A 16,085-nucleotide genomic window follows, 5' to 3' on the forward strand; every position below is an offset into this window, starting at 1 on the left:
GCCTCTAGACCACTCTTTGGACTGCCCTCTAGTTTGTCAGCTCTTCTCCTGTTTCAGTTTTGTGGCCAAGAGCCTGCATTTTTGTTGAGTTTTTTCACCGTTTGACGGGACATTCTTTGTTGGAGTTGTTTTTTGACTTTTTCTGTTCAATTAAAAACTCTTGAATTTGGAACTTTCTGCATTTGGGTCCGAACTTTCTACAAAACCTGACAGCTCCTATTCTTAGAGAAAATTGACATGTGGATTGTGTAAAATGGGCTCTGCTCTGCATCAAGAGGATGTCCCTCGTAGTTTTAACATTCAGTGTGTATCTGATGGAAAAATAAATTTGATTTTGAAATTTTCTTGAATAAGAGACCGAATCCCTGAATACAGGAATTCCATCAAAAACAACCAGTAGCCAGACATCTTTCAGAGGCCAAACATTCATTGTTGGACTTTTCATTTATAGGTATTGTTTAGATAAATACAGGACCGAGAGGTGGTGACATTAACTTTCTCTGGAAGCAGAAAGAGGCTCTCTGGATTTACAATCACAGAAGCTAACATCTGAAAGACTTTAGTATTGGGAAGCTTTTACCGTCATTCTTACTATTATATAATAAACAGTTTGAAACATTTACTAATGGTTTTAAATGATACATTTATTGTGGTAATGGTATTTTGTGTGTCAGGATCCAGCCATTTTGTGGAGTATAATATGTAGGTGTTTACTGTAAATCCCGGTGATGAAAGCCAAGTGCCGAAACCAGGCGGGGAGTTCCGGTCCTCTGAAATTATGCCAACGCGGAAGTAACTTAAAACTGCATTCTATCAAAAGGCCACCAGGAGGCGACCGTGTTGGTGTCAAAAGGACTTCCGTCTCTATACAAGTCAATGGAGAATTCACCAACTTCTTACTTGATTTCTAACCTCAGTAAACGTTTTCAAAAAGTGTTTATGGTCTCAATCGCTAGTTTAAAGCCTTTTTCAATGCAGTATGATGTTCATTTGTGAGATTTTGGCCTCCCTGATTTTATATTTGACGATAAAGCAAGGTATGCATTAGGGCGTGGCTACATCGTGATTGACAGGTTGATTGGTTCACAGCTTCAGGAGGGCGCCTCTTGCTCCTCCTGATGCCCATAAGTAGAATCCGTGGGTTTTTTTACCCGGCATGCACCAGAAATTTTCAAGATGGCACTGCCCAGATCCGAAACTATTCGCTTCCAAGCAGCAGTCCACAAACCAATGGGTGACGTCATGGATGTTACGTCCATTTTATATACAGTCTATGGCCAAAACGTGTTTTTCTAGAACTCATCTCAGTGTTACCAGACTGTTTTTTCCACATTTTGTTGACTGAGAAAGCAGTTAGGTGTACATGTTGGTCATTACTTTTAAAGCATCGTTGCAAGGTGGTTTGTTTTGAGCACTATGACCAGCAATGCTGATTGCTGAACTTGCCTTTCACTCTGTACCTGGCAAGGTCCTGCTTGAACCACAGTCTGGTCAGCCTCAAGTTTACGTTAGGCTCACAATATCAAAGAGGCCAGGCTTAGTCAGTACACCATGTAACGCCTTAAATGTGAGATGCCCTTGATTGTAACAACAGGAGATTGACTTCACTGCCAGTGTTCAGCACCTTCATCGAGCCCTCCAGCAGGTACAGCAAACAACTGTAAGGTGACTGCTGTTAATGTTCACGTGTCTTTGTTTTTCTCTTACTGTTATACAATGGTTGTTTTTGTGTTACTGTTACACAACGCAGGTTAAAATGCCCATCTAACTATAGTTGTTATCTTTTTGCAAATCAGGTATAGTATGTATAATTATACCACTGTCTCACCTCCTTACTCTCAGTGTCTGCCTTTGTTTCTCTGTCACTGTCATTCTCTGTCTCTCTCTCACACACACACACACACACACACACACACACACACACACACACACACACACACACACACACACACACACACACACACACACACACACACACACACACACACACACACACACACACACACACACACACACACACACTGATGCACACACAGACAGATACACACATACATGGACACACACACACCCCTAGAGGCAGTTGTGTTGGCCTAGTTGTGCGTCTCTGTTTAACTCGGCGCTCTCCTCTCCTTCTGCCTGCGTTTCTGTTATCGCAGCACAGAAAGAGTGAACGAAGGAGCGAGGAAGGGCGAAACAGAAGGGGGAAGGGTTAGAGAGATGGGAAACAGAGAAAGTGAGGGAGGGAGGCTGGACAAGAAAAAATAAAGAAAGGGATGAAACTATGATAAACAGTACAGGTGCATAATTACCTTGAATTAAATGTATTTCCTCAACAATACATCAATAGACCTCGACTGAACTTACAGGGGAGATGTAAAATGTATTTTTTATAAAAACAGATAAAAACACTACAAACCGTAAGCATGTTGTGTTCTAGTCGAGTATGTAACAATGAGTCTTTTTTTGTAAGCGTCTTGTTACATTAAATAGGTACACTGAGACTTTGTTCATGGTCACCACATTGTCACCATGAGAGAAAACACATTTCATCCAAGGGAATTATGCACAAGCAACACTGAGAAATCTTCACAGATAAGTGTTTGACAGAATGTTTTTTAATGTTATAAATAAGGGCATAAAAACAGCTTGTGTGGAGGGCTTGTGCAGCAAAAAGAAACCTGACATGGTGTTTATGCTCTCCGTATTCTGGTTTAAAACAACAAAATGATCTTAACTAGCAACCTACTCTGAAGCAGAATTATGCTTCCCAACTGATATACTTTATTCTTACAAAGTACTAGTGAGACAAAATTGCTATTTGGCTTCTTTTTTTGGTTTTTGTTGTTTTAACTAACAAGTGTTTTAGATCAAATGAATGAATTAATGAATTAAGTAAAAACCAAACTACAAATAAAATATGTCCACACAAATACTGTATCTAAGGACTCTACAGTTATATATCATCTCCACCCACAATGGGATGCTGAAGCTGTTAGCATGAAGCTACTGTCGAGTTTACAATGACTGACAACATTAGCAGGCTCTTCCAAACCTTGACAGATCAGCAGGGAACCACATTTCATTGATTTGTCAGGAATTGAAGGACACACTTTTTCATTTTTTTTTAATCGATTATACTGGAGTACATTTATATTCTCACCAAACCAGATTATTATTGACTGCTGTCCACTGAGAATTGACTCTCAACTGACAGTGGCAGTACTGTACCACAGTGTGAGCATATTTGTGTATTTTGTGTTAATGCATGATAGAGCTTTCTCTCATGCAGTACGAGTTAAAGTAAATGTTGTTGTACCTTGTAAGGCCTGTGTAGTAAACACTGCATGTGCACATTTAACACATACAGATTATCAAACTGTACAGATTCAGGTTGCTATCGCCATCGGCAACAGGGAGCTGCAGGTAGGAGAAAGGGAGAGGGGGGTCGGGCACCTGGAAAGGCCAGAAATGGAAATAGAAAGGATGAAAGTAAGGAGAAAGGAAGTGGAAGAGGAAGAGGGGGATAGACACAGGGAGAATGAGTTGAAAAATGGAAAAAAAAGGAACGAGTGAGAGAGATGAAGTGAGGGATAACAGGAGGTGGAACGGACAGCTAATGGATAGTCTTTTGTGAGCAGACTCAGGCATGTCAACAGACTCATTTGCATGAACAAGCACTGAGCAGCAAAGAGTCAATGAGTCAGCCTCTCTCATCCCTCACACACACACGCACACACACACACATACACACACACACGCGCAGTGCTGCAATGCTCTTATCTTGTCAGACCCTGGCTATATTGTGCAGTACTCTTACATCCCACTTTCACTCACAGTAACACATGTACACAAACACACACTCACAGCATATAGGAAAGATAAACACTACATGAACAAAAAACACATTTGCATAGGCTGTCCTGGTAACTTGCTGTTTCCGATGAAAGAGTCAGCAGAAGCTTTAAACACTGGTGACATAAAGAAAACTCACACCTGTGAGGTAAGTTAATTTATACTCACTGTGAGCCATCGTGAAATAAGCAAGTGTCACATTGCGGGAAAAAACACCACTGACAGTCTTTATTTAAATGGAACTTGGGGATATAAACAGTTTATAGGACTGTTTGAGTTCCTATTAAATGAAACACTTCAGTCAAAATGCAGGATCACAACCATCGTCATTTGGTTTAATGATTCTTATTTAAAATCCTTTTCATGCATAGAAGATTAAATGCCATTTTATGCACCATATGTTTTGCACATTGAGTAAACTTTCCACAGTTAAAATGATCAAACTTAGTGATTATATGCCTATCCAAAAGTATATAAAGTGAAGAAAAATAACATTTGTACTATATGACTAGATCTGCCATCACTGACATTTTTTCCCCCTAAATGTGAAGACATGAGAAACATGTTCAGGCCAATAGCAACAAAGCTACCGGTAAGGATATCAATGCTAGCCATAACTGTTAAATGTTACAGTATGTATATTCAGCAGGAATACAGTAGTGGAGGAACAGGGGCATAGGTCAGCACTACTGCACTGCTGTAAGGCTGGCAGTGCTCCACAGTCGAGAAGGGTCATGAGGCAGTCTTCCTACGGCAGTGTTTAGACAGACAACAGCATTGCCTGAAAAACACAGCGTTGGGTCACAAGGCGTGCTAACATAGTGGTCTGTGGCCAAAAAAACACAAGGTTTTCTGTTACCGCAATACAGTATAGCATCATGTGTAGCCTGCATCACTGTCACATGCAGTGCAACTCAAACTGGTCGTTGTGCATCATATTGCATCATCTCACTAGTGCCCATGCAGGCCCATTGTGCCATTTTCAGTGTGAACATTTTGTAAGTGAGTTTCATAGCGCAGCTGCACGGACTACACTCACCCTATGAGCTATACGCTTTCCATGACGCTGTTGGAGAGCTTTCCAGAGAAGTTTACTGGAAGCACTCATTGCTTTGCTTACACTAAAGGTGCCAGCATGCTCCATCAGAAGTGCTTGTCTCATGGTTGAACAGCTTTGGAAACCTCCTCCCTCCACACCTTTCCAATATTGGACTCGGAGGGGCTGTGTTAAAAGTTTACTTAGCTTTCTGTCACCAACATCCTGACATTCATACCCACCTCATGAGTGACGGACTAACTGTGTGGAGGTGAGACAGTATAAGCAGGGTTTGAACTCCTCGAGCTCTCTTTTGTAATTCTATTATTTATTTACTTTTGTGCAACATCAGGAAAGCCTTTTAGAAGAGACTGTAAGAAAAAGTGCGCTATTATCTCCATAATCATCTCATCCCAAACTGGAAGACTTGTTTACATTGATCAATGAGCCAATGATTCTTCCAATTATTCCAACTACTGTTCCTCTTGCAGACGTTTGTGTGGTGTCGGGTGATAAAGAGGTCGATACATTTATTTAATTAGGACATTATTACCCTCACAAAGTGGCAGCTATTAGTATGGTGGCCATTTTAGGACATCTAGGACTCAGTTTGTCAGAAAAAGAACACACTGATCAGCATCACTGTAAATCTTCCAGTGTTAGCTAAATGGCTTGTTTTCTTTGTCCCCATTGTCCTCTTATTATTATGATCACTTTTTAATCCAACTGAAGTGGTAAGTGTGAAAGAGAATAAAAAAGGAAAGTATCCACCCAGTGAAAATATTTCTATTGTCTTTATCTTTGCTTCAATGATTAGACTAAAAATATATATCTCATGTTCATTTTTTTTCCATCTCTCGTTTTTTTCATTCACTCTTCTCTGTAAATTTATCAAGAGTAGACCGAGACAGAGTGGGCAGTGATTTTCAAAGCACTCTCCACTGAACAAACGAACCACCACGTCAGAGATTTATCTAGAAACAGATCAAAGGTGGTGCTAATGTCAAGATTCTCTTTGTTCTCAGACATGCAGGTGCACACATATACATACAAGCAAACCTCGGTCAACAGCCCTCGCAAAAGCAATACAGTTGCATTTGTTGCATCAATTAATAAGTGTGACATTGTGGAGATGACTATCCTGATCGTCCCTCAAGCAAGTCCTTGAGCTTTACCCTTTGCAGGCCACACCAAGAAAGTTCTATTAAAGAATTTTTTTTTTTTGCTTTTCCTACCTCTTTGAGGCCATGACAACATAAAATATGGATTTTTTTTTTTCCTCATTGACCCTAATTTTTTATGTTTTACAGACCTCTACAGACCTCATTTGTTCAAAACCTTTTAAAAAACATGTTAGAGACTCATTCTGTTCGTGTACAAAATGAAAAAATGAAACTCAACTTCAAAAATGTCTCCAGCAGGATCTCTTATGTCAGCAGTGATTTGTGCATAACCTGTTTCCTATTAAGAAATAACAGTTTAGATGTGAACGGATAATAAAATAGAGAGAGAGAGAGAGAGAGAGAGAGAGAGAGAGAGAGAGAGAGAGAGAGAGAGAGAGAGAGAGAGAGAGAGAGACAGAGAGAGAGAGAGAGAGAGAGAGAGAGAGAGAGAGAGAGAGAGACTAAGAGACAGAGAGAGAGAGAGAGAGAGAGAGAGAGAGAGACTAAGAGACAGAGAGAGAGAGAGAGAGAGAGAATCTGTTGACTGAAACAAGTCAAACTTCATGAAAAACAAACAGAAACAACTTTACTCAGACTTTGTTTTTCAGTTCAGTAGGAAACATCCGACTCTCGTGACGTTAATGCTTCAAAGTGGCTCTGAAGGGTTTGAACTCGTCAGTCATACCATAACCATAACGTAATCTGATGCTCTTTTTGTGCATTACATACCTCATACAAGTGGTAAAGATTGCCCAAAAAGTTAAATGGGTTAAACAGATTTAGTTTTTGACCAGATATCATGACACAAAGTGACCTCTACCAAATGGTTGAGCAGACCTACAAAGGGTTAACCCCTTATTCCAATGTTCCATGTCCTCAATCTTCCTCTTTTAACAAGCCTATTGAATGGAGTACAAATGTCATAGGAAAAGGTTAGGCAAAAAAGACAAATGTGCATGTGAACACCCAAATCAAACATTATTCCCTATTCCTCAAAAAGTATGGATTTTGCCTTACATAACATATTTGACCATTTTGTCCATTCCTCAACTTTGTTTATATCAGTTCCAGGCATCGTATTTCATAAGTAACTTAAACATGTCATGATAAAACTACTCTTGCATGCATTTATTGTTGTTCAATGGATTTTAAAAACTTGGATGAATAATCCTACAATTTACTGTGTTGAGAAGCAACAACATAATCTAGTTTAGTCAGTGTAACAGCATGCTAATGTGTGCCAAAACCTGCTCTGTTGTTACTCCTGCTTCAAGGTAGGAAGGCAGATTTGTATAAAGGATATAGGAAACTTAGGTGTGAGGGAATCATGATGCTTGAGATGATGCACTGGTTAGAAGAGAGCTTTTGACAGAACACCCTGTGCCCCCCCCCCCCCCTCCGTGTGCCGACCACAGTGCACACACCGAGCAAAGACAGAGAGAGATGAGATTTGACCTTTTCAGTTGGTCTTTGGATGTCTCTTGCACAGCCAATGTCCCCGTGTGAAAAGAGGAAAGAAGTCAAACTGAAAAGCCACTACAGGCCACTCAAATACACACACACTCAGTGTAGCACAGGGGAGTGTGGACTCTTTAACTTGGCCTGTCGCCTTCTCTCACTGCCCTTTCTAGTGAAAATGTCAGCCCATCCTTCTCTCTGTCTCTCTTTTTTCTACTTCTCTGCCCAGGTGACACAAGATTAATATGGCAAAAATAAAGAAAAAACAATGTCCACCCACCCTGCTCCACAAGGCATACTGCAAATGTTTCAAGTGTCTAGCTGGTGATTGATGCTTTGGGCTTGAAGGTAGTGTTTTACTTAAACTTCAGTCATGCCAGGTCTGATCAGTGGTGACACACACACACCGAAGGGAGAAGAGACAAGCACAGTATCTCAGTGAGACCAGAGTGAATGTTGTTTTTCTTCATGTGGTCTTTGGATGGGAAAGGTAAAGAAGATTGTTGCTTCCCAAAATCAAGAACATATACTTATGTGACATATGTGATAATTACACTGACATTTCTATTTTATTTCACTGATCCCTGAAAACCCCAAAGCACAGACATAATTAAAAATAAGAAAAACTGACAGAAAACTGAAATTTTGAGACTACTAATCATGTATTGCGTTTGTGATCAGACCTCCAGCCAAGCTCACATATTGAAAAAGAAAAGGCAGGGTAAAAGACTTAGACTTAAGTCTTATCTAACTCTAATAGCAAAGGGGTAAACTGAGAGAAGGAAAGACATAAGAAAATGAAATCATTTGCTGAACATCTGTTGTTTCTTCTCCATTTTGACAGCTATAAACATTTTCAATTAATTTACTGTCTGAATACATAAGGGAGAGAAAAATGAAAAAGCTTGGGATATGAGAGAGGAAACAGGAAAGATATGTCAGGCAAAAGAGAGAAATTGTTTCAAGGAGGAAGGCAGAGAGAATGAGTGGATTTGTGAGAGAGACTGGCGGAGAGAAGATGAAAGCTCAAACGGACAGGTACTGTAGTGGTACTCAAGGTCTCACTGTGAAGAGGGAAATCCTGCTGTGACCCTTGAAGGCATGTCAAAATGTCAGCTTTGTGTGTTATTGTGTGAATCTGCATGCATGTATGGAGGATCTATGAACTTATCTAGTTATGTTTCATAGTCATTGTAGATTAATGCCCTAAATCAGAACAGAAAATGTCTCATACATTCCTAAGTTGTGACATACTGATTACTATGACTAATTATATTATAATCAAATACATTCATACCTTAGTAGTCTTTTACAGCATATACTTAAATACAATATGTTAATAATGATGTATTACACTTTATAATCCTCTGACTGTTAAATATTCCCTACAGTATTTAAAAAACTGTTTATCAACATATGGAGAACACAAAGTTGGATCGTCTTACATATTGCAGCAGATTACTTGAAATGATCTTCAGATACAGCACTTATTGTATCAGGTTTGTTTTTAAATGTCTTTTAACTGGTTTGATTGAGTACGCTAGCTGTGTGTGGGCTCTACTGGATTTTTGCAAACATCACTATGACAAAGAACATGACATGTCAGGACTTTTAACCGCGCCATCTGCCTTTAGCTGCAGATTTATGGTGCTGTGTATTTGTGTCTTGCCACTCAGTATGATCCAAAAAACAATATTAATTTCCTGTTTGCAGAAGCTTTTTTCTCCAGTTGGTAATCCATTTTTGTAATGCACCACTGTAACTGGCACAGCTGTTTCAAAGCTATGAGACACATAATGTAACTCGTTGAGCGGATAATTATGGGACTGCCACACCCTCTAATTTAGGCACTTGCATAGATAGATCTCAAAGGGGCCTCAAGCAGCTGCCCTTTTGTGTTCCTAGAGAGAAAGTGTCCTTTTTCTGGGGTGTCTTTTTAATTAAAATAAAATCCTGTTATTCTGTTATCCTGTCAAATTCAGTGTGACAACAATATTCTGAGTATATCATCATGTTCATCGTTCTACTCCTCCATTCACAATCTCTCTTACCAAAAAGGTAGTAAACAAGGGTATTCAATATAGGCTCTATTTAGCTACACAAATATACTATGAACTGTGCTTATCTTTGACCTGTTAAAATCTATCTGATAATTTATATACATGTTATATGTTTTCCTCCCTTCTGTAACGAGCAGCCAAGTCTCAGTGCTCAGTGTTAGCTATGTTAATCTGCGTTTCTAGCTCTCTTTTATTTGTATTAGTTTTTTTTATATTTCATTTAAATTCACCCAACCCCTTTTACACATACTGCTGCTTTGCCTACAAGAGTGAAAATAGTGGGTGCACTTCCATGCAAGCAAGAGCTATCCCTGTGCTTTGGTCATCTTGTCTGGTGTATTTACATAGTTAGCCCCAAGCTAGATGGAGGACGACTAAGAAGCACATCACAAGAACGAGAAGACCCATAAGGAACAATAATAATGCAAACACAAATCTCCAAATCCCTCAACAAAACAATAAAAACAACCAGGGAGACCTTCGTTTAACTAATCACTGAGAGCTCTTACAAGTACATTAACGTATCATTTCATGGTCCAGCTTTGTACTGTATATGACCAATTATTGTACTGTATGTACCCCAAGTAACAACTAAATACCTTTAAACAATATTGAGAGAAAATGTGTTTTGCTTATTGTATTTGTCACTCCACTATTGGCTTATGGAGGAGCTGTTAGTGATGCAAACGAGGCCATGATCCCTCACCGGCTTCCCACCCATCAACACTACCATGCAAAGTCTCTGCAGTATAATGGCAGAGTGCATTTTCCCCCTCTACCATCAAATCACCTTAATCTGTGTGCTTTATCAGTAGCTTTAGAACCTTTAAATCAGGATGAGTTGGTACAAATTCTTAACCAAATCTACCAGAAATTATTTTAGACCTTTGTTTTGGATCAAAGGATACGCATCATGCTCTCATGGGCACCCGTGTCTGTAAAAACAGTACTTATCAGTACAAATATATTCATCTTTTTGAGTGTGGAACATGACCTTAAGATACACCCAACTCACCGAACTCACCCACTCGTACACAAATACACACAGAGCACAGTACTGCGGCTGAACTGATCAGTCTCCTCTCTGTCAGTTCTGTTTAGCATCAGGGTGTTTGGTGTTGTCACTAACAGCCTGTGGTGACCATCCAATCAATCATCCAATCAATAAAGAACTGGATACAGCATGCAACTCAGATTGATTAATTGTTTCCAATGCAAACCTCACCTCTCCCATGCAAAAACATTACAGGCCTACAGGGTTTACTGTGAGATAGTATTCAGTACAGATAGTGGTACACTATCTCCAAGCCCTGCTAAAGATGATGCACGGTTTGGAGATAGAGTCTCACTCACTTACTTACTACTTTCATAGTGTAGTAGGGAATAACATGGCTACTCTCCAAACAAGACTAAGAATTCTGACAAATAATTAAATTATTCATCCGTACCAAACTCAGACATTACACTCTGTCCTGAAATGTATCCTCATGGGGGGAACACTGTTTTTTTTATCCCCTGACATTTGTAACAAACTGGAAAATTATTCCATGGCTGTGTTGAACTCCACATATTTCAAATGGAAACTCTGATTTGGGAGCTTAAGGCCAAATAGATGGTGAAATGCTGAAATCCTTTGTTTTTTACTTTTTTCCAGAAGACTCTGTACTTGACCATGACAAAGGGTGAATGCATTGTTAAACCAACTGCAGTTATGAAAGATGTACTGTATGAAACTGCGTGGGTTATGTTTAGCACATTTACCTGACATGGAGCGACACTAGTGATCGGAAATGCAGAGGCAGAGCCATTCTTTGAATAAACTACCTTGTTCATTGAAAAAAAGGGAATATACAGTGTTGGACGACATATCAAGGATCATTTACTTAACTAAAAGTACCAATATAGCAATGTAAAAATACTCCATTACAAGTAAAAGCCCTGCATGAAAAATCCTACTTGAGTTAAATTACACAAGTATTAGTGGTAAAATATACTTAAAGCATTCAAGTAAAAGTAGCATGTTACTGTTGTAGCTGCTTACATAATTATGCTTCATTATCAATAATCTTGTCTTGTCATATATAATAATATATCAGTCAGAGAGACAAAACAGGTACTTTTACTTGAATGAGCTAAGTTCGAACTCCTTTATATACTGTACAGTTAGCTAGTTCAGTCAAGTGGTTCCCAAGCTAAGGGTGGGGCCCCTCCAAAGGGTCACCAGATAAATCTGAGGGGTCATGAGATGATGACAGGGAGAAGAAACACATTTCTCACACACAAATCTGTTTTAAGGTTTTGGTCTTTTTCTCTGATCTTTGAGTTTTGGTGAAATGTTGGATGATTTGAACATTTATTGGAATTCAAATATGTCAGAAGTTTAGAGGGAAAAATCACTAGTTGATGTCTAACCCTAACTTATAGACATCTGAAATGTGACCCAGACTACACACTACTTTTTGTAAAACATCAAAAGACAAAACGGTTTGAAACCACTGGTTCTGAAAAGTCAAATAAATGTATTGGAGTGTAAGTATACAGTGGGACATAATAGACATACTAAGTTAAGTATCTCAAAATTGTACTTATTTGCAGTATTTGAGTAAATATAGTGTCTCTCCATCACTGGGAATATGCCACCCACTGCAACAATATAACTGTTTCATGTGTTTTAATCATTTCAGTGACAGTGAAGCTCCGTGTGAAAGCTTAAGCTACTGTCTACCAGTCCGTGGCTACAAAGACAATGCTGTTTCTTGATTAAATTCATTACTGGGTTTCGCTCTACAGGAGATTTGTAGGTTTAAGAAACAAAATCAAATAACAGAAGCAATAATCCTGTAAAATTTGGACCTGGATTGCTGTTTACAACTGTTACTATTATTGCAATCTTTTTTATAATATGTGGTAAAATGTAGGGTTTGAGCAACAGCATCATGTGTTAGGTATGAAATCTTTACCTTTTCCTTGGTGCCAGTCTGTGTGTTGTCTGGCCTGGTACGAATGGTAAATGGGGATGCAAGCCTCAGCAGGATGCCCCGGAACGAAGGCTCCATCTTGGGTGAGACGATCTCAAAACAGTCCCTGAATGAGAGACTCCGGTGAGGCTCAATGCGAGCCTGTCTCCTCAGTCCCTCTCCAAGCTGCAATAGCTCCATGCGAGGTCCCAGAACAAGGTGAAATGGGAAGGCACGGCAAAACGTGGCCAGGCCAATGCGTAGATCACTGGGGTTGGTGGAAAGTGAGAGGGGGGGCCTCTTGGAGCACACTGAGGCAGAGTTTGGGAGAGAGGAGAAGGAGGAAGGGGATATCTCTTGGATTTGGAAGGATAGGCAAACTGTGGGAGCAGTGGTTGGGAAAGGAGAGGGAGGGGATGGGGAAGAGGAGGGTGATGCAGAGGGAGACGCCGTCGGAGTTGGGGTTACAGAGTCACCGTCCGTGTGTTCTGTATCTTCATTGGGCAATAATGGAGTCAGAGGTGGCACCTCTTCCACTTCAACTTGTGAATGAAAGATCCGCCTGGCAACAGCTCTGATCAAACCTGGCATGACCAATCCTACAACAGGGGCAGGGTTGAAACAATGAAGAAGCAACACCTTCCCTCTTCCATCGCATTCTCCTCGCTCTCCAACTTTGACCAATTTTCTTCTACCTGTCTCCTCCTCGTAAGGATCCTTGCACTGGAAGGAGGGGCTCTCAGATGAGGCACGGCGCCCTGTAGAGGTGCGAATGTGTTCCAAAATGGCATCAAAGCCATTGAAAAAGTCCTGGAGGTTGCCGCCTACGGCCCGGAGCACACGCTCGTTTTCTTCAAAGCAAAGGCCAAAGAACTCCTCTCCGAAATGCTCTCGCAGCTCACAGAATGGTACTCCTGGAAGAAAGGAGACACAAAACAGGCGGACACCAGTGTCAGCAAATGGACATTACACTTTACTGAGGTTACATATAGATTAACTGTGTTACAGATGGTATTAGCAATATGATTGATGAGGCATGTTATTAAGCATTCTACAAGCTTTCATCTTGGTTCACTGTTTTTAAATATTATTTCCATCACCGAATTCTGCACTTGAACATTAAGTCCCTTAAGATAATAAGATAATAATTTCCTGTTTCAGCTGTTTACATTAAAATCTATGTTACCCCTGATCCTAGACTTAAAATCAGAAAAAAAATACACTACCGGTCAAAAGTTTTAGAACACCCCAATTTTTCCATTTCTTTATTGAAATTCAAGCAGTTCAAGTCCAATGAATAGCTTGAAATGGTACAAAGGTAAGTGGTGAACTGCCAGAGGTTAAAAAAAGATAAGGTTACCCAAAACTGAAAATTATACAAAAACACTTAAAAATGTAGGTCTTTCCTACAGAGAAATTGCGAAGAAAGTCAAGGTGTCAGTGAGTACAGTTTCCTTCAAAAAGCAGTCAGAAACTGGGGGAAACTCTGAAAGGAAGAGGTCTGGCAGACCCAAAGCCACAACAGAGTCAGAAGACAAGTTTCTGAGAGTCAACAGCTTGCGTGATAGGCGGCTCACAGGACAACAGCTTCAAGCACAGCTTAATAGTGGTCGTAGTAAGCAAGTCTCAGTTTCAACTGTGAAGAGAAGTTGCAGGTTTGACAGGTCGAGTTGCAGCAGGAAAGCCATTGCTAAGACATCAGAATAAGAAGAAGAGGCTTGCCTGGGCCATGAAACACCACCAATGGACTACTGAAGACTGGAAGAAGCTGTTATGGACTGATTAATCAAAATTTAAAATATTCTGTTCATCACGCAGGAGTTTTGTACGCCGTCGAGTAGGCTAAAGGATGGTTCCTCAGTGTGTGACATTAACTGTCAAATATGGAGGAGGAAGCATGATGGTCTGGGGCTGTTTTTCTGGAAACTTTTGACCGGTAGGGTAACTTTAAGCATATCAATCACAGAAAATCAGTGTTCAAAACAATCAAACATCAAAGCCTTGCTAAAATAATGAATATTGATGAGACAAAATAATCATGTCACATTCCTACTGACTGTGTAATAACTGATAATATAACATAGGATTAAAGGATTATAGCTAAATTAAAACTGACACTAATATAAATAAACCTGTAACCGAAAATCTAAAAAAAAATGTGCAAGAAAATACACAAAATTTGGGCAGTATTGAAAGATTCAGACAACTGAACAAACTACAGAGATAAGCACAAACAATACAAGTGATTTAAGTTACAGATACACATTTACAACTTGAATTTAAATAGTGTCCAAACATTCAGAAAATGACTGACACATATAAAAAACAAACAGATTATATGAATATACTGTAAATATATTATTGTGGTTTTACAAGCAGAACAGACAAGAGGCAATTTGGTCAAGGTGGAGACACACACTTTATATCTGTCCTGTCACCTCCACTGTAGGAATCCTACTAAAGTGAAAAGTAATGCCTTTCTTCTAACAGCAAATGTATAATGTTGTACCAGCTAAACAACCATAATCCACAGGTTTGTTTGTTTTGGGTTTTTTTTTTTTTTTTACCATGCATTTAATTGAAATTCAGGCAAATAAATGATAAAACATTGTAGATCTGGCTTAAGCTGTTTGGTTTTTACCTGATCCATAAATACAGTTGGCCTTGACTACCAAAATTGTGGTTTACCAAAAGATTGTCACTGACACACCCACCATGAAAGCTCTCCTGTGCTCTCATCAGTTGACCATGATGCAATACGAGCTACACAGATTACACACAAACACACAGGTGAGAGAGGTAAGATGGGACCATGAGATGGAGACCCAGACTGGTGTAATGTTTGTATTGATGCTGGCGTGTAACTGGACTACTGTGTGGTGCAGAGGGTGCAAGGTCTAGAAGTAGTTGTAAAGCCTCCAGATTTTATGTCCCACCTGGCAAGGAAACAGCTTGGAATTGCCCAGGAAGAGCTGGAAGAAGGCTTCCAACGGCTTAGCTTTGCTTAGCCTGCCGCTGCCATGACTTGCATCCAGATAAGTGGAATAAAATTGAAGGGATGTATGTAAACTAAACTGCATCTAGCTCAGCTTTACTCTCAGAATGTATATGGAAGGCAGTCATGGGTGTTAATTGGGAAATGAGCTGCTACCATAGTAAATTCAGGTGCTATAATTACATATAAGTTGCAAACACAAATTGATAGGGTAGCATAGCACAAACTCGGCTTATTTTTATATGGGTTAATGTGGATTTAAGACTTTTTCTCACAACTGGACAACAGAATTTCGGGAAAAAAATTAGACAGAGTAACACACGGGCAAAAGTAGATGGAAAGAGGAGGATTTGCAGGCAATGAGAGAAGAAGACAAAACATGAAAGGAGATAGAGCATGGAGTAAGTTGAAAAGGTGAGTGAGGGTAAGAAGAAATGGAAATAAGAAGATGACTAAAGGACAGATAAGTTGACTAATAGTAATGTGCAGTTAATGCGGAGGACCACAAGGAGGAAAAGGACTATACGTACAGGCAGGAAGAGATATTCGATGGTACAGAAGGAG

At 39.7% G+C, this 16,085-nt stretch overlaps 1 protein-coding gene across 1 annotated transcript in view; it reads right to left on the reverse strand.

Annotated features, from left to right (window-relative positions):
- gucy1a2 (guanylate cyclase 1, soluble, alpha 2) overlaps positions 1 to 16,085 on the reverse strand; it is a 41,738-nt gene that overhangs the window by 14,134 nt on the left and 11,519 nt on the right. The window contains exon 4 of the mRNA XM_062419273.1: positions 12,530 to 13,440. Coding sequence (XP_062275257.1) covers positions 12,530 to 13,440 — 911 coding nt within the window. The remainder of the gene's footprint in view (positions 1 to 12,529; positions 13,441 to 16,085) is intronic.

The sequence above is a fragment of the Scomber scombrus genome, chromosome 5 (assembly GCF_963691925.1).
Source record: "Scomber scombrus chromosome 5, fScoSco1.1, whole genome shotgun sequence".
Taxonomy (NCBI): Eukaryota; Metazoa; Chordata; class Actinopteri; order Scombriformes; family Scombridae; genus Scomber; species Scomber scombrus.